Source organism: Podarcis cretensis (genome assembly GCF_951804945.1).
Source record: "Podarcis cretensis genome assembly, chromosome: 3".
NCBI lineage: Eukaryota > Metazoa > Chordata > Lepidosauria > Squamata > Lacertidae > Podarcis > Podarcis cretensis.
This window is the reverse complement of record NC_137172.1, coordinates 17,094,557-17,108,598: the sequence shown is the minus strand read 5'-3', so window position 1 is coordinate 17,108,598 and position 14,042 is coordinate 17,094,557. Positions and strand designations below refer to the sequence as shown.

Genomic DNA, 14,042 nt, shown 5'->3' with positions numbered 1-14,042 from the left:
GCTAATTATGAAACCACACTGCCTACCATAATCTTGCTTGTTTTCAAATATATGGTAACATTATTTTAAAAATCCTTATACAGTGGTACCTTGGTTCTCAAACTAAGCCGTTCAGGAACCAAGGTACCACTGTAGGTCGGTAGTATCACTTCCAAATTGGCAGCTGAACTGAGGCCATATTTGAACTTTACCTCCTCTACACTAGCTTCAGTCACCCACAGACAATACTGTATCATTATTATACAATAATGCAGTAGTTATGAAATGATAAACAAGTAGCCTGCTAAAGCTTCACCCCTAGATGTGGATATCCCATTAAAATATCCAAAGCAGAAAATGCAGTAAACACCGTGTGCCCAGTCCTTCATCCATACACTCCGGGCTGATGTAATTTTCTGGTGGCTGTGATTTTATGCTGCAGATACGTGCTTTGAGAACATACCAGCACGTGCTGCAAAATTAACACACTCCAAAATATATCCGTTCAGCTGCAAAGGACTAGGTTGTTGTTTCTCTACCTCCACATTATGCAGAGGAGGCTTGTTTGCCTAAGGGACAGAACTGAGTATTGTATTTTTGTCCCTCCCTGTGATTGTTTTTAATGAGGATAGGTGTACTCGTTTTTGTTTGTTATAAGAGAAAGCTTAAAATAAGGGTCTTTGATTGCTCCCAGGATGGTAGTGGGGCTTCAGGGAATTGCAGATGAAAACGAAAGAGCTTCAAATGTCTTTTCTTTATTTTCTCCAGTGACTTCTTGCTGCTGATTTTGAAAGATATAATGTCTCAGAGGCCAGACCTGCGCATTATAATGATGAGTGCTACCTTGAATGCAGAGCTCTTTTCTCAGTACTTTAACTCCTGCCCTGTTGTTAGCATACCAGGTGAAAACCAGTCTAATTATTTTCATTATCCATCTCTTCACAGCAGAGGTGGGGAACCTGTGGCCCTCCAGATGTTATTGGACTCAACTCCCATCAGCCCCAGCTGGCATTGGAATCAGCTGGTAACATCTGGAAGGCCCAGTAACATCTAAAAGTCCACCGGTCCCCCTACTTTGCTTCACAAGTTACTTTTCATTGGTTAGCATTTTCTCTGTTCTAACCGTTCTGAAACAGTTGATAATATTATTTCGGCAACATAGTTACTAAAAATGTCTGAGTTCAGGAAGGTATATTAATTTTAAGAATGTAATTAGAGCCCGGTTGCACCAGGTCAAACTCCATTTAGTGATTGTTTCCCACCGTAGCCAGCTGCTGGGAAGCTCCCAAGCAGAGCACAAAGGCACAATTAATATTAGCTTGTTGTTTGTTTTATTATATATTAGCTGCTGGTGCCTACTGGACACTTTTGTACATTTTTGTATCCTTACATTTAGCTATCTTGATTAATCAACTGATAGTAACTACCTTCTTGGTAAGGCTGGGAATCTGCTTCATTTAATGAATCGTCTCAGCTAAATCAATCCAAAGATGTTAATGGAGTTAATATAAATCTAAATAAGGCAGCCTAACATATAAGAATTATGTGATATTATAAATGACAATATTTTGCATCATGTTCTGTCTCACATTCTGTCTCATATACAACATGCAACCTAAATACTATAAATGTGCTCTGTTTTTAGATTCAGTAGAGTACTGCTGAGGTGAAAATACCCTTCTCGGGACAGGTCAGATCAGATCAGAATAGGGTAATACTGAACTTCTTGTACAGCCCTTTTAGTGGCTCAAAGCACTTCACGTGCATTGTGTAGAGCAACAAATTTGAGATGGTTTTTATTATACGTTTTTATATTGTTTTTATTTGAATGTGATCTGCCCTGAAATGAAGGGCAGGCTAGACATCTTATAAATAAATAACTGTAACTCTTACTGACTTACCCTACAAGGTTGTTTTATTAATATTCTCCATGTTGATACATACCTCCACCCATTCCAGGCCTAAATCAAAAGCTTTGGTGGCCAAGCTGGAAAATCAAATTCCCTCTCCCTCTCCCACATGCATACAGCTATGTGATTTTTAAAAAACATGTGGGAAAGTTTTAGTGTTTGATGTTGTATTGTGATTTTACTATTTTTTTGTTGAGAGCTGCCCTGAGTAGCTGGGGCAAGCCAGTCAGATAGGTGGCATATAAATAATAATAATAATAATAATAATAATTAATAAATAATTAATAGTACACATGAAGTATAATTCTTCTTTAAATTGCTGGTCACTAAGCAGTGGGCTGTGCCCCATGGGTCAGATCTTGCCCTTTCCTCATACTGCTGTCCTTAATGTTGCCCAAACCTGCCACCTGAGGCAGCTGTCTCACTCTTCCTTATAGTGTAGGTTGAAATATTGTTAAAACACAACCAACTTTTTTAGCTAATACAAGTGGGAATGGTGTATGGGATAGAAATGGAGGTGGTTCCATTCCTCTTCCTCCTGTTTTGATGAAGTAATTTGCCTCTTCCTATATTACTGTGTTTCTCATCTCTCTTTTAGGTAGGACGTTCCCCGTTGATCAGTTTTTTATAGAAGACGCTATTACAGTGACTCGGTAAGCTAGGAATCTCCAATGTTTATGGACATTTAACATGCCTTGTACATAAATTTGTACAACTGCTGTGTATTCAGACTTTTTAAAAAAATTCTTTGGGTTCTACCTTATTACCTTATTGTCAGAAATGACACCGCACAGCCCACAAGGTCTAAGCAACTGTTTAGAGCAGTCATCCATCTAGAAAGCAAGGTTTGCAGATGGCTTTTCCCCATACCCAATTTCTCTGTTTGCATTCAGGTATGTCTTGGAGCATGGCAGCCCATATATGCGTCGAGCAAAGCAAAGTGTGGACAAGAAAGAAAGACACCTGAGGACTGCTGCAGAGGAAGTAGATTACGACTTAAGGCGTTCTGGCCTGATGCAAAGCACAGTGGCTGTGGCTGCCAAAGATTCAGTTCCAGACCAGCAACTAACATTCCAGCAGTTACTGATCCGCTACAAAGGTAATATTTATTCAATGTTCATTGCTGCCAATAATTTTTAAGAGTTTATTATCAGTAAACATATTGTACATATGGCCAGAAAGGCATTTTCAAACCTAGAATGTTTGTGAGTACTTGTCACAACCTCGGGCATATAGCTCTAGTGCAAAGGTCTTGAGACCTGTTTGTTGAGAGGTTTCCCATTCTCTTGTCAGACAGATAGATAGATGCTTGATACTCTTGTGAGAATTTCTCATTGCACATGTTATTTCTCTCCTATACTAGAGAATCATTATTATTTTCACCATTTATTAAATTTCTGTACCACCCTTCACTGGAAAATCACAGGGTGGTTTGCAATATTAAAACTCAAAAATACAGTGGTACCTCCGGTTACGAACTTAATTCGTTCCGGAGGTCCGTTTGTAACCCGAAACCGTTCTTAACATGGGGTGTACTTTCGCTAATGGTGCCTCCTGCTGCTGGCGCACCGCTGGCACGCGACTTCCACTCACATCCCAGGGCAAAGTTCGCAACTAGGGGCATCTACTTCCAGGTTAGCAGAGCTCGTAACCCGAAGCATTTGTAAGGAGGGCGGTACGTAACACAAGGTTCCGCTGCAATATAATGATGAATAGAAGCAATGACCACACACACACCCAGTTTAAAAGGCCATAGATTGTTAAATTAGCCAACGCCTCAGAGAAAAGGGTTGTTTTTGCCTGGTGCCTAAAGAAATGTAACAAAGGTGCCAGGCGAGCCTCCAGAATGGGAAATTCCTCTAGTGTATGTGATTTTTCCTATGTGCAGCTGGAGGTACTGAATCATGGCCAAAAATTTTTTTCTTTGGAGGGAATGACCATCTCTCTCTCTCTCTCTCTCTCACTCACTCACACCCCCCCCCCCCAATTTTCAAGTGTTTTTCATTATCCAAATATGTATAAGGCAACATCAGACTTTGACCTTGAGAAAATACGCTATTTGGGTGAATAGAAAGAAGGTATTGGACCAAATGAAATAAATGAGGAAGGCGATATCAACAGCTGATGGAAACTGTGGGAGGGGAGAGTGCTGCTACACTTGCAGGCTTCCTACAGGAATCTAGTTTGCACTGTGAGAACAGGATGCTAGATTAAAGGGTCCAATGGCCTGATCTAACAGGCTTTTCTTATGTTCTTACCATGAAGCTGCCACAACTGGACCTCCACTTTCCATCAAGGGTTTGATTCATTTGGAAGTGGCTGTAGTTTGAGTTGCTTACAAAATTCATGGCCTTAACAGGGCTTTTCCTTTTTGTTATGATGCTCATTTTCTCTTTCAGGGGTTAGCAAATCAGTATTAAAAACAATGGAGAAAATGGATTTAGACAAAGTAAATCTTGAATTAATTGAGGCCTTACTGGAGTGGATCGTCAGTGGCGAACATTCATATCCACCAGGTAACATGATGAGAAACACATGACCTATTTTACAAGCCTATGCAGCTCAGTTGCACCAAGAAGACCGTTTCCTGTTATCTTTTGTTGAAGTTCTACTCTGCTCTCCCTCTTTCTAAAAGAAAACTAGCTTTTTGACGTACAGTTTCGAAGCATAATAGGACTTTTCCCAGAGTTAGGATCCTAAGGAGGAAAAAATTCTTACTTACGTTGATGTTGAATTTAATCTTACCGTAACATGTAATGCAGTAGAGGGAGAAATAGCAATAAATTGTGGTTGCCTTCAGGAGCAAAAATGAAGAGTATATATTGAGTTCTAGAAGGCATTTCTATTAATTCAACCATTTTTTATATACTCATATCTAGGTGCAGTACTGATTTTTTTGCCAGGCATGGAAGAAATTAAAACACTGTATAAGCAGTTGCAAACTAATCCACTCTTCAATAACCGGCGCAGCAATCGGTAAATTAAGAATATGCCTAAATATTTTTAAATGAAAAGTAAATTAATTAAAACTGACATTTTAATCAACTTTTACATCACTTTAAGTTGCTTATTTAAGAGTATGTGAACATTTTTCTTTCTTGCAGCATCTTTTATCTCTTCCCCCTCCCCAGTATAATTCTCAACTACAGTGGTGCCCCGCAAGACAAACGCCTCGCAAGACGAAAACCCGCTAGACAAAAGGGTTTTCCGTTTTTCGAGGTGCTTCGCAAGACGAATTTCCCTATGGGCTTGCTTCGCAAGACGAAAACGTCTTGCGAGTTTTTTTCCTCCCCCCCCCCTTTTTCTAAGCCGCTAATAGCCGCTAAGCCGCTAATAGGGATGCTTCGCAAGACGAAAAAAATGCTAGATGAAGAGACTCGCGGAACGGATTATTTTCGTCTTGCGAGGCACCACTGTAGTGCATGGAGGATAATATTCTGTACTTCCAAGTCGAACTTGAAAAATAATACTCTTTTTAGCTAGATGCTGCAGAAACATTGGGTTCTACGTTGGTTATAGACTCCTTGAGCTTATTGGATGTAAACCAGTTTATCCCTTAGTTCTTTGGCTTGGTACCCTATTGTGTATCAGGTTACTGCCAGTCAAGAAAATGTATTGGGTCAATTCAGAAGCAGTGCCAAACCATGCTTTGGAGTTACACATGGATGAGTCTTCGGCTCAGAGACTTTCTCCTCTGTTTGTGTGCTTTGGTTTCTCTCCTTCTGATTTTGCAGCAAATCTGTTTCAACTGAGGCTTGCATGCTTAGATTCCACAAGTCGTCATTTTCTCAGCTCAGACACAACAGCCCACTATGGTTTGTCGCTGAATCAGAAGCAAGAGGGGAAATCTGAGCACAAAAGAAGAACATAGAGGGAAGGACATGAACACAGGACTCCTTCATGGAGTGCCAAACCATGGTTTGGTATTTTGAAGTCTGAATCATCCCATTGTGCAATTTATCAATGTCCTTCATATGGTCTTCTCTGCCTCCCCCACCCTGAAACAGTTGGCACAGATGAATTGCTAACATATTGATGTGTACCAAATTCAAGGCATGCCACAGGGGTTGGGGAACTGTAGTGGGGCAGAGAGGAAGGGAAGTCCTGTTGTACCATGATAAGTCCATTCTTCTTGTATACAGACACAAATGATGTGACCCTTGGTTTTCCAGCTCTGGCTACTATGTAAAAATGTGATTAAAAAATGGAAAACAAAACCTCACTAAAAGCCCTCTAAACCTGTCCTCTGATCTTTTTCTCATAGCTGTGTTGTTTATCCACTTCATTCCTCACTTTCAAGTGAGGAGCAGCAATGTGTGTTCCTTAAGCCTCCTGTAGGGGTCACCAAGATCATCATATCTACAAACATTGCAGAAACCTCCATTACCATTGATGATGTGGTCTACGTGATTGATTCAGGGAAGATGAAAGAGAAAAGGTACCTAGATAATAAGCAAAAGCACCATGTACAATTTTTTAAAAAAGCTTTGCTAAAATGGGGCCTATACGTCTGTGCACAATGAGATTTCTACCTGATAGATTTCTTTGCTGAGCTGGAAGACATTACAAAACTGAAGCCCCAAATCTGCTATTTGCTTCCTGCATTAAGCTGCTACAAGCTTCTGTTTCTCACCCTTCCTTTTTTCCTCTTTCAGTTTCCCTGTGACCAGAACTATTTCTGTTACTGTCTGTCTCAGTTATTACTTCTCCCTTTAAGACCTAACCTTTTCGCTCTCATCTTTCTCAACCCATATTTTTCTGCTTTAATTTTTACAGGTGAAAAATGGGAAATATATAGCAATGTTAGTTCACAATGTTCTAGAGTGGTGGTATCCATCCCCCGCCCCCCAGCGTTTGTCAAATTGACTCTGCAAACTTTCAGGCAGTAACTAAGGATAATCAAGATTTTAAAACGGTATTGAGATGGGTCTCTAGGAATCTAGGAGGTGAAAGTATTTGTATGCTGGATACTTCTGCATGACTAATATTTGCAACAGGAGTAAAAATACAATAACAGAATCACATAAGCATGTTAAAAACATAATCAGAATACGAAAATCCAATAATTGGTGTTGCCCAAGTGCCAAGAAAAATAAAAAGTATTTCCCTGGCAGTGAAATTATGATATAGTTGATGCCAGGCAGGTGTCATTGGAGAGAGCATTTCATAGGTGGGGAGCTTCTATAGAGAAGGCCATCCTCTCATCGCCAAAGAACCTCCATTAGAAGTGGCATGCTGAGAAGAGCCTCAGATAATGATTTCACAGTCCATGCAGGAACATATACAGATACATTGTCCTTTTGGCATTTGGTTCCTAAGCTGTTAAAGGCTTAAAGATCAAAACTAGCACTTTGAACTGAGCCCAGAAACAAATTGGCAGCTATCAGAGTCAGGCGAGAACTGGTGTTTATATGTTCACACACATCTTCTTGTCCCCGTTAATCATTTAGTTGCTACATTCTGCACTAACTGGTTTCCAAATAGTCTTCGAATGCAGCCCCAAGTACAATGCCTTGCAGTAGCAGAACCTGCAAGCATCCAGTTTCCTAATTTTTGTACCTCCCTAGATTACCCAAGGCCTATCAGAATATTGCAAACACTGTTCCATATCTTCCTCCATGCAGGTTTGATCCAAGCAAAGGTATGGAAAGCCTGGAGGATACATTTGTGTCCAAAGCCAATGCCTTGCAAAGGAAAGGACGAGCAGGCCGGGTAGCCTCGGGTGTCTGTTTTCATCTCTTCAGTAGCCACCATTACAATCATCTCCTTTTGAAGCAGCAGTTACCTGAAATACAAAGAGTGCCTTTGGAACAGCTCTGTCTCAGGTAAGACAGTCTTTCACTGGCAGCCAGAGCATCCCTGAAACAACCTTTACAGCTCTTGCTGATTGGCACATCTTATACATAGTAATTTGCCCTAGCTCCCATTCTCAAATCCCTCTTCATCCTAATTCTTCCTTAGGGCAAATAATTTTTCATAGTCCTTACTCTACTTCTTGAAAATGTGTGTGTTAGCTTTTATGAATGCCCAGGCTCAGTACTTTGCTGGACGGCTTTAAAGAGAGAAACAGGTGGAGCTTAGGAATTACTAAAAGAAAACTGCCTTCTCTTTTTTTATTCTATACTGTGTGCAACTCAAGATTTAACACAGTAGGTACAACATAACGGCTAGGGTTTGTAAATCAAATAGACTTGTTCCAGTTACTTCACTGACAGAGGGAAGGAACTGGTTTGGCCAGTGTCTGCAGTTTGCAAGCTTGCCCATGGGTCCAAAATGGTTGGTGAACCCTCCTTTATCCTGTTTGATACAGGACGTGGGTGGCGCTGTGGTTCTTTACCTTTACCTTTTTACCTTACCCTGTTTGATACTGACTTCTTATGCTTTTTGGTGTCTGCCCTTGCTCATCCAGAAAGCAAGACATCATCAGAAAGTTCTCAGTGGAGGCCTGCTAACATATGTGTATATTATATATTTATGTAGCTGAAGCTAACCAAATGATTGTATTTTCCTCTTTCTTCCAGAATTAAGATTTTGGACATGTTCTCCACACAAAGCCTTCATTCAGTTCTCATGCGACTGATTGAGCCACCAACAGCCGAATCTCTACATTCCTCAAAGCAACGACTGCAGGATGTCGGAGCCTTAACTTCAGATGAGAAGCTCACGCCCTTGGGGTATCATTTGGCTTCCTTGCCTGTTGATGTCAGGATTGGGAAGCTAATGCTGTTTGGCACCATTTTCCGCTGTCTGGATCCAGCACTGACAATTGCAGCAAGCAGGGCCCACAAGTCTCCTTTTGTAAGTGTTGTTGTTTCAAGATATGTCCATGTGTGCAACGGAATGTTTCCTAAACTCTTAAAATGGAACCTTTTAAACCTATTATATGGTTGGCAGTGGTTTGGGAGATGTTCCACTTCCCATAGCATAAATACAGTTGGGAGGGGGGGATAAAATGGGATAGTTCTGTACATCTTGTAGAATGCAATGTACAAAATTTCCGTATACCCAGAATACACTGTGTAAATCTGAACTCTGTAGGCTGTATTTTAATTTTACATCTGCCAGTTGTGTAATGGTGTGCTTTACATAGTTCAGCTATGGAACACACTCCCATAGGAAGTTGTGATGGCCGCCAACCTAGATGACTTTAAAATAGGATTGGACAAATACGTTGAGGACTATCAATGGCTTCTAGCTATGATGGCTGTGCTCTGCCTCCAAGGAGGCAGCAAGTCTTCTGAATACCAGGTGCTGGAAACCAAAGCTTGGGAGTATGCTCTTGTGCTCAAATCCTGCTTGCGGGTTTCCCAAAGGCACACAGGGAGGTTAGGCTGGCCTCAACCAGACCCAAGGCTTTTTCGGCCGTGGCCCTGATCTGGTGGAACGCTCTGTCACAAGAGACTAGGGCCCTGCGGGACTTGACATCTTTCCACAGGGCCTGCAAGACAGAGCTGTTCCACCAGGCCTTTGACCAAGGCACAGTCTGACCCCCTCTCTCCTTCTGTAATCCTCATAGAACTCTAGCCCAATGGTTGCCATTAATTTGACTCTGAATTGATTTTAGAATGAATTGATTTTAGAATGTATTTCAATTAATTGATTGTGATTTTATGTAAACTGTGTTATTTTTACTGTTGTTAGCCTCTCTGAGCCCGGCTTCGGCTGGGGAGGGCAGGATATAAATAAAATATATTATTATTATCATCATCATCATCATCATCATCATCTGCTTGGCCAGTGTGAGAACAGGTTGCATTATTAGGTTCCTTGTTTTAAAAGGTTTCTCCGTGGGACAAAAGAGAGGAGGCATTCAAGAAAAAGCTGGAATTTGCAATAGGAAACAGTGATTATCTTGCGCTTCTCCAAGCATATAAGGTGAGGAATAAAAGCACACCCTGTAATTGATTTCAGAGTTATTGTAGCCATAGAGCCTCCTAATTGTAAGAGACGAGATGGAATGCTATAACAGCTTACATTTTCACTATTTAGGGATGGCGTGCAGCTTCAAAAGAAGGCTATCAAGCAAGTCACACATTTTGTAGACAAAATTTCTTATCAGAAAGCGCTCTTCAGGTAAGTTAGCATTATTGTTCACAATTTTGAGTTTTAAAAGTGTATATTGAACCTCATGTCAAATTGTTATGTTCTGCTTTCCTGTTGTGCAATCTTATAATGAAAACATTTTTTATAGGTTTCAACTTTGCATTTATCAGAAAACTCAGTACATGCAAGGCATTTTTTAGGCCTATTTGCTTATACAGTACATTTAAGGTTTTATCCCACTGTATTTCACTATGTTACTTGCAGATTAACTTCAAGATGTGGTACCCAGTGGTGCCGTTCAACAAAATTTTACTCAGACCCATTGAAATAAATGAACCTCACTTAGTCATGTTGATTAATTTCAGTGGGTTTCCTCTGAGTAAAATTTGGTTGACTACTACCCCAGGCTTAACAGTGTGATATATCTGTGTTTATCCTTGGTAGGCAGGCAATGGAAGAGGGGGAAACTGGGTGCAGCAGAAGATTGGGTTGATTTAAAAATAAAATAAAAATATGCTGCCTTTTTAGATAACTTCAGCTTTTCCAGAAAAGTTGAGGATGATCTCTGATGGATGACAGGATTTAGGGAAATGGATCAACTACTATACCATATAATATTTAATTCCTTAGCTTTTGAGACTGAATTATAAATGTTAACACTATGGTTGCCAACCACAGAATGAAATTACCTAGCTGAAAGGTAAAGAGTGTGGATCAGCTGTAAAAAAATTCCCCACTGGACTCCTCACACACACACAAACGCACACAAACCTCTCTACACACCCACACACCAAAGATACGTATTTTTATTTATGACGGGGACCATAGCTGAGTGGTACAGCACACGTTTGGGGTCCAAAATTCAACCACCAGCATCTCTCCAGTCTACAAAAATATATAGATAGCACCTGATGGGGAAAAGATCTCTACCTGAGATTCTGGAGAGTCCCAATCCAGTACTAGGCCTGTTAGACAAATAGGCTTCCTAAAAAGCAGTTTCCTGTGTGTCTAACTATCGTATTGGCCCGAATATAAACCGCATCTTTAAAATTGGAGGGGGGGGGAAAGAAAAAATATCCAAATATAAGCCGCTCCATTCCTCGCTGCTCCTGGCTGCATACTGGGGGGGGCTGCTACATTGCTGGCGGCCTTTCTTTTTCCTCACTCTCTTCCTTTCCGGCCTTGGGGGAGAAGACAGAGGACTACGCATGGGGCGGGTGCTGCTTTGCCACTCTCCTGGTGCTGGCTTCAGACTGTAAGGTCACGAATATAAGCCACACTTTAACTTTTCACAGTCAGAATTCGGGGGAAAAGTGAGGCTTATATACAGGCCAATACGGTATATATGTCAGTGGTTTTCAAGCTTCCTGCTTCCAGGGAAAATCCATTTTGACTAGCCTATGGACAAACCACCTCACATCTGCCAGGGAAATCCTTGCACATTGCAGTTCATTCTGGGCTGTGTTCTAGGGTGTATTCTTAGTTCAGTTAGCAGATTGGCCAGTCCACTTGAGCCTTTCTGCCATTCTATGGGAAGGGAGACTGTGCCCTGGAAAGGCACCCAACACAATTGCATGTTGCAGGGAAAAATCTGTAGGGGTGGGCAAGCTTGGTTTCACTTTGAATAACCCCGAATAAGTGGAGGTTCAACAATGCTGCCTGGAACACAGTTTGAAGATCAGCGTCCCCCATACTAGGTATGTTACGGAACTACCATACCAGGAGTCCCAACAACCATTCAGTATTTCCTCAGAGTATATTTTCACATATTTTTCCACAGTAGATGCAGTTCACATTTCCCAGCATAGCTTTTCCTCTCTTCCCCAGATTTGCAACAGTGGCAGTGGGCAAAATGAAGTCAGCCACAAGCTGGCTGTGACCCATGAGTCTTTTGTGGCTTACCGCTGGTGTTTGGAAAGAGTGAGAACAGAAGGTGGACATCACTTGACACAGTTCAGAACTCTTAACGTTATTCATTATTCAAAGGTGTTCTTTCTCTCTCTTCCATAGCAAATGGCCAGTTTAAAAAGGCAGTTCACAGAACTGTTGTCTGACATTGGATTTGTGAAAGAGGGACTCAGAGCCAAGGATATCGAGAGGAGGTGGTCTCAGGGAGGAGACGGCGTTCTGGAAGCAACTGGAGAAGAGGTAACAGGAGTGACAATGGAGTTGCCCTGTCTCATTCATCCATTGCCTTTTGTACAACGTATAAGCTTTTATACGGTGTTCTTCCTCTCATTCTCTGCCACTTTCCTCATCTGTCCAAATAACGGCATTCATTTTTCCCTCCCACCCCTTCTATTTCTACTCTCCTTGTCATGATTTAATGGAACCAAAATGACAGCTAGAACCTTGGGCAGTTCAGTGATTTGGAGCTTCCCGATTATGTGAAAACCCTTTTCTTCCCAGCTGATTAAAAAAAGTCCAGAGGTGTCCCCCCATTTTAGGGAGGGGCATATAGGGCCCAGAGCTTCTACCACTTAACACTTGAGAGATTTTAAAAATAAAATAAAATAGATGCCTTCATATTTTCTAAAAAATATCTCTGTAACTATAAGGTCTGGAAGCTTACCTTTACATGAAAGCTGGAATTCTCAAGGTGATGTGCTTGCCCAGTTTCATGCAAACTTCTGCACTAACTTGTAGGTACCCTTTTGTTTATATCACAGGCAAATTCTAATGCGGACAACTTCAAGCTGATATCAGCCATATTATGTGCTGCTCTGTATCCCAATGTGGTTCAGGTAAGAGGGCAGTGCTTTTTCATTTCTCTTTTTCTGTCCATATTGCACACATTGCATTTGTTCTATGCTGCATGCTTGAAAGCTGAGCTACTTGCTATTAGCAATTCCTCAAAAGGGAATCTCTCTTGTGCTTCTGTTGGGTTTAGAGACTTTTCAGTATTTCCAGTGCTTTAAAGAAACATCTCCTTCTGCACGACCCTACTGAATGGAAGTTGCTTATAAGTATTTCTATCACTGTTTTTTACTGTTTTAGGTGAAACTGCCAGAAGGGAAATATCAGAAGACCAGTACAGGAGCTGTTAAAATGAAGCCAAAAGCTGCAGAGCTGAAGTTTGTTACCAAGAAGGAGGGCTCTGTTCACATTCATCCATCCTCTGTAAACTACCAGGTGATTTTCCCACCCCCAGTCAGTCATTCTGTACCTGTTGTCCACACACATACAATTCCTTCTTGGAAGAGGGGCATGCAAACCAATCAACAGTCCATAGTGCAATTCCTTGCATTTACACATCAGTAAGCCTCATTGTAATCTGTTGGACTTGTATCTATGCACAGATGCATAAGATGAGAAGCAGGCTAATCTTAGTTAAACTTAGTTCACATTGGAATCAATGGGACTTAATTTATGACCAACTTGTCCCATTTGATTTTCAGCCAATTTCCTTTATCCCATGTGAAATTTGTGTAAAGATTTCAGACTTCTCCTACCCCTGCTGCCTAGCAAATGGTATGCTGGCATTGGACAACCTTTCCCCAGCAAAACCAATGGCCTCTGTCATATATTGTATAACTGAAGTGATAGGTGTGGAACCTGTTGTTGTTGTTGTTGTTGAAGTTTCACCACAGTTTTTTTGGGTTCCTTGTTTCAGACAAGGCACTTTGATAGCCCTTACTTAGTGTATCACGAGATGGTAAAAACCAGCCGGGTGTTTATTCGAGACTGCAGCATGGTGTCTGTGTACCCACTGATCTTGTTTGGAGGCGGCCGTATTAATGTGCATCTTCAGAAGGGAGAGTTTGTTGTTTCTTTGGACGATGGGTGGATTCGTTTTGTTGCAGCCTCACACCAGGTAAGAAAATGAGCAACTCATCACATTGCATCTAATTGCTTATGATGGGGAAATTATTTTCATTGTACCAAGGGGAGAGGAACAGCTCATTCTACTTTGTACTGGCATCCAGGAAATGGGTTATGACCCTTAACCAAATTTCCTCTTGAGACATTAAGTCCACTGGGCTAAAATGGACACTAATTCCAATAGGCTTATAGAATTGCATGGGCAGCATCTGGTCCAACAAGTGTGTTTACTTTCCTAAGTTGAAAGGTCAGGTTGTTCTTTATGTCTGCATGACCAGCTATTTAAGA

General features: G+C 41.2%; 1 protein-coding gene across 2 annotated transcripts in view; it reads left to right on the top strand.

The window, feature by feature from the left end:
• DHX57 (DExH-box helicase 57) overlaps positions 1-14,042 on the top strand; it is a 31,988-nt gene that overhangs the window by 15,448 nt on the left and 2,498 nt on the right. For both annotated transcript variants that reach the window (XM_079968469.1, XM_079968470.1), the window contains exons 10-23: positions 748-881; positions 2,488-2,542; positions 2,783-2,988; positions 4,289-4,405; positions 4,769-4,865; positions 6,154-6,327; positions 7,514-7,714; positions 8,411-8,687; positions 9,669-9,764; positions 9,879-9,962; positions 11,943-12,080; positions 12,602-12,676; positions 12,930-13,064; positions 13,546-13,746. In XM_079968469.1, the coding sequence (XP_079824595.1) occupies positions 748-881; positions 2,488-2,542; positions 2,783-2,988; positions 4,289-4,405; positions 4,769-4,865; positions 6,154-6,327; positions 7,514-7,714; positions 8,411-8,687; positions 9,669-9,764; positions 9,879-9,962; positions 11,943-12,080; positions 12,602-12,676; positions 12,930-13,064; positions 13,546-13,746 (1,990 nt within the window). The remainder of the gene's footprint in view (positions 1-747; positions 882-2,487; positions 2,543-2,782; positions 2,989-4,288; positions 4,406-4,768; positions 4,866-6,153; positions 6,328-7,513; positions 7,715-8,410; positions 8,688-9,668; positions 9,765-9,878; positions 9,963-11,942; positions 12,081-12,601; positions 12,677-12,929; positions 13,065-13,545; positions 13,747-14,042) is intronic.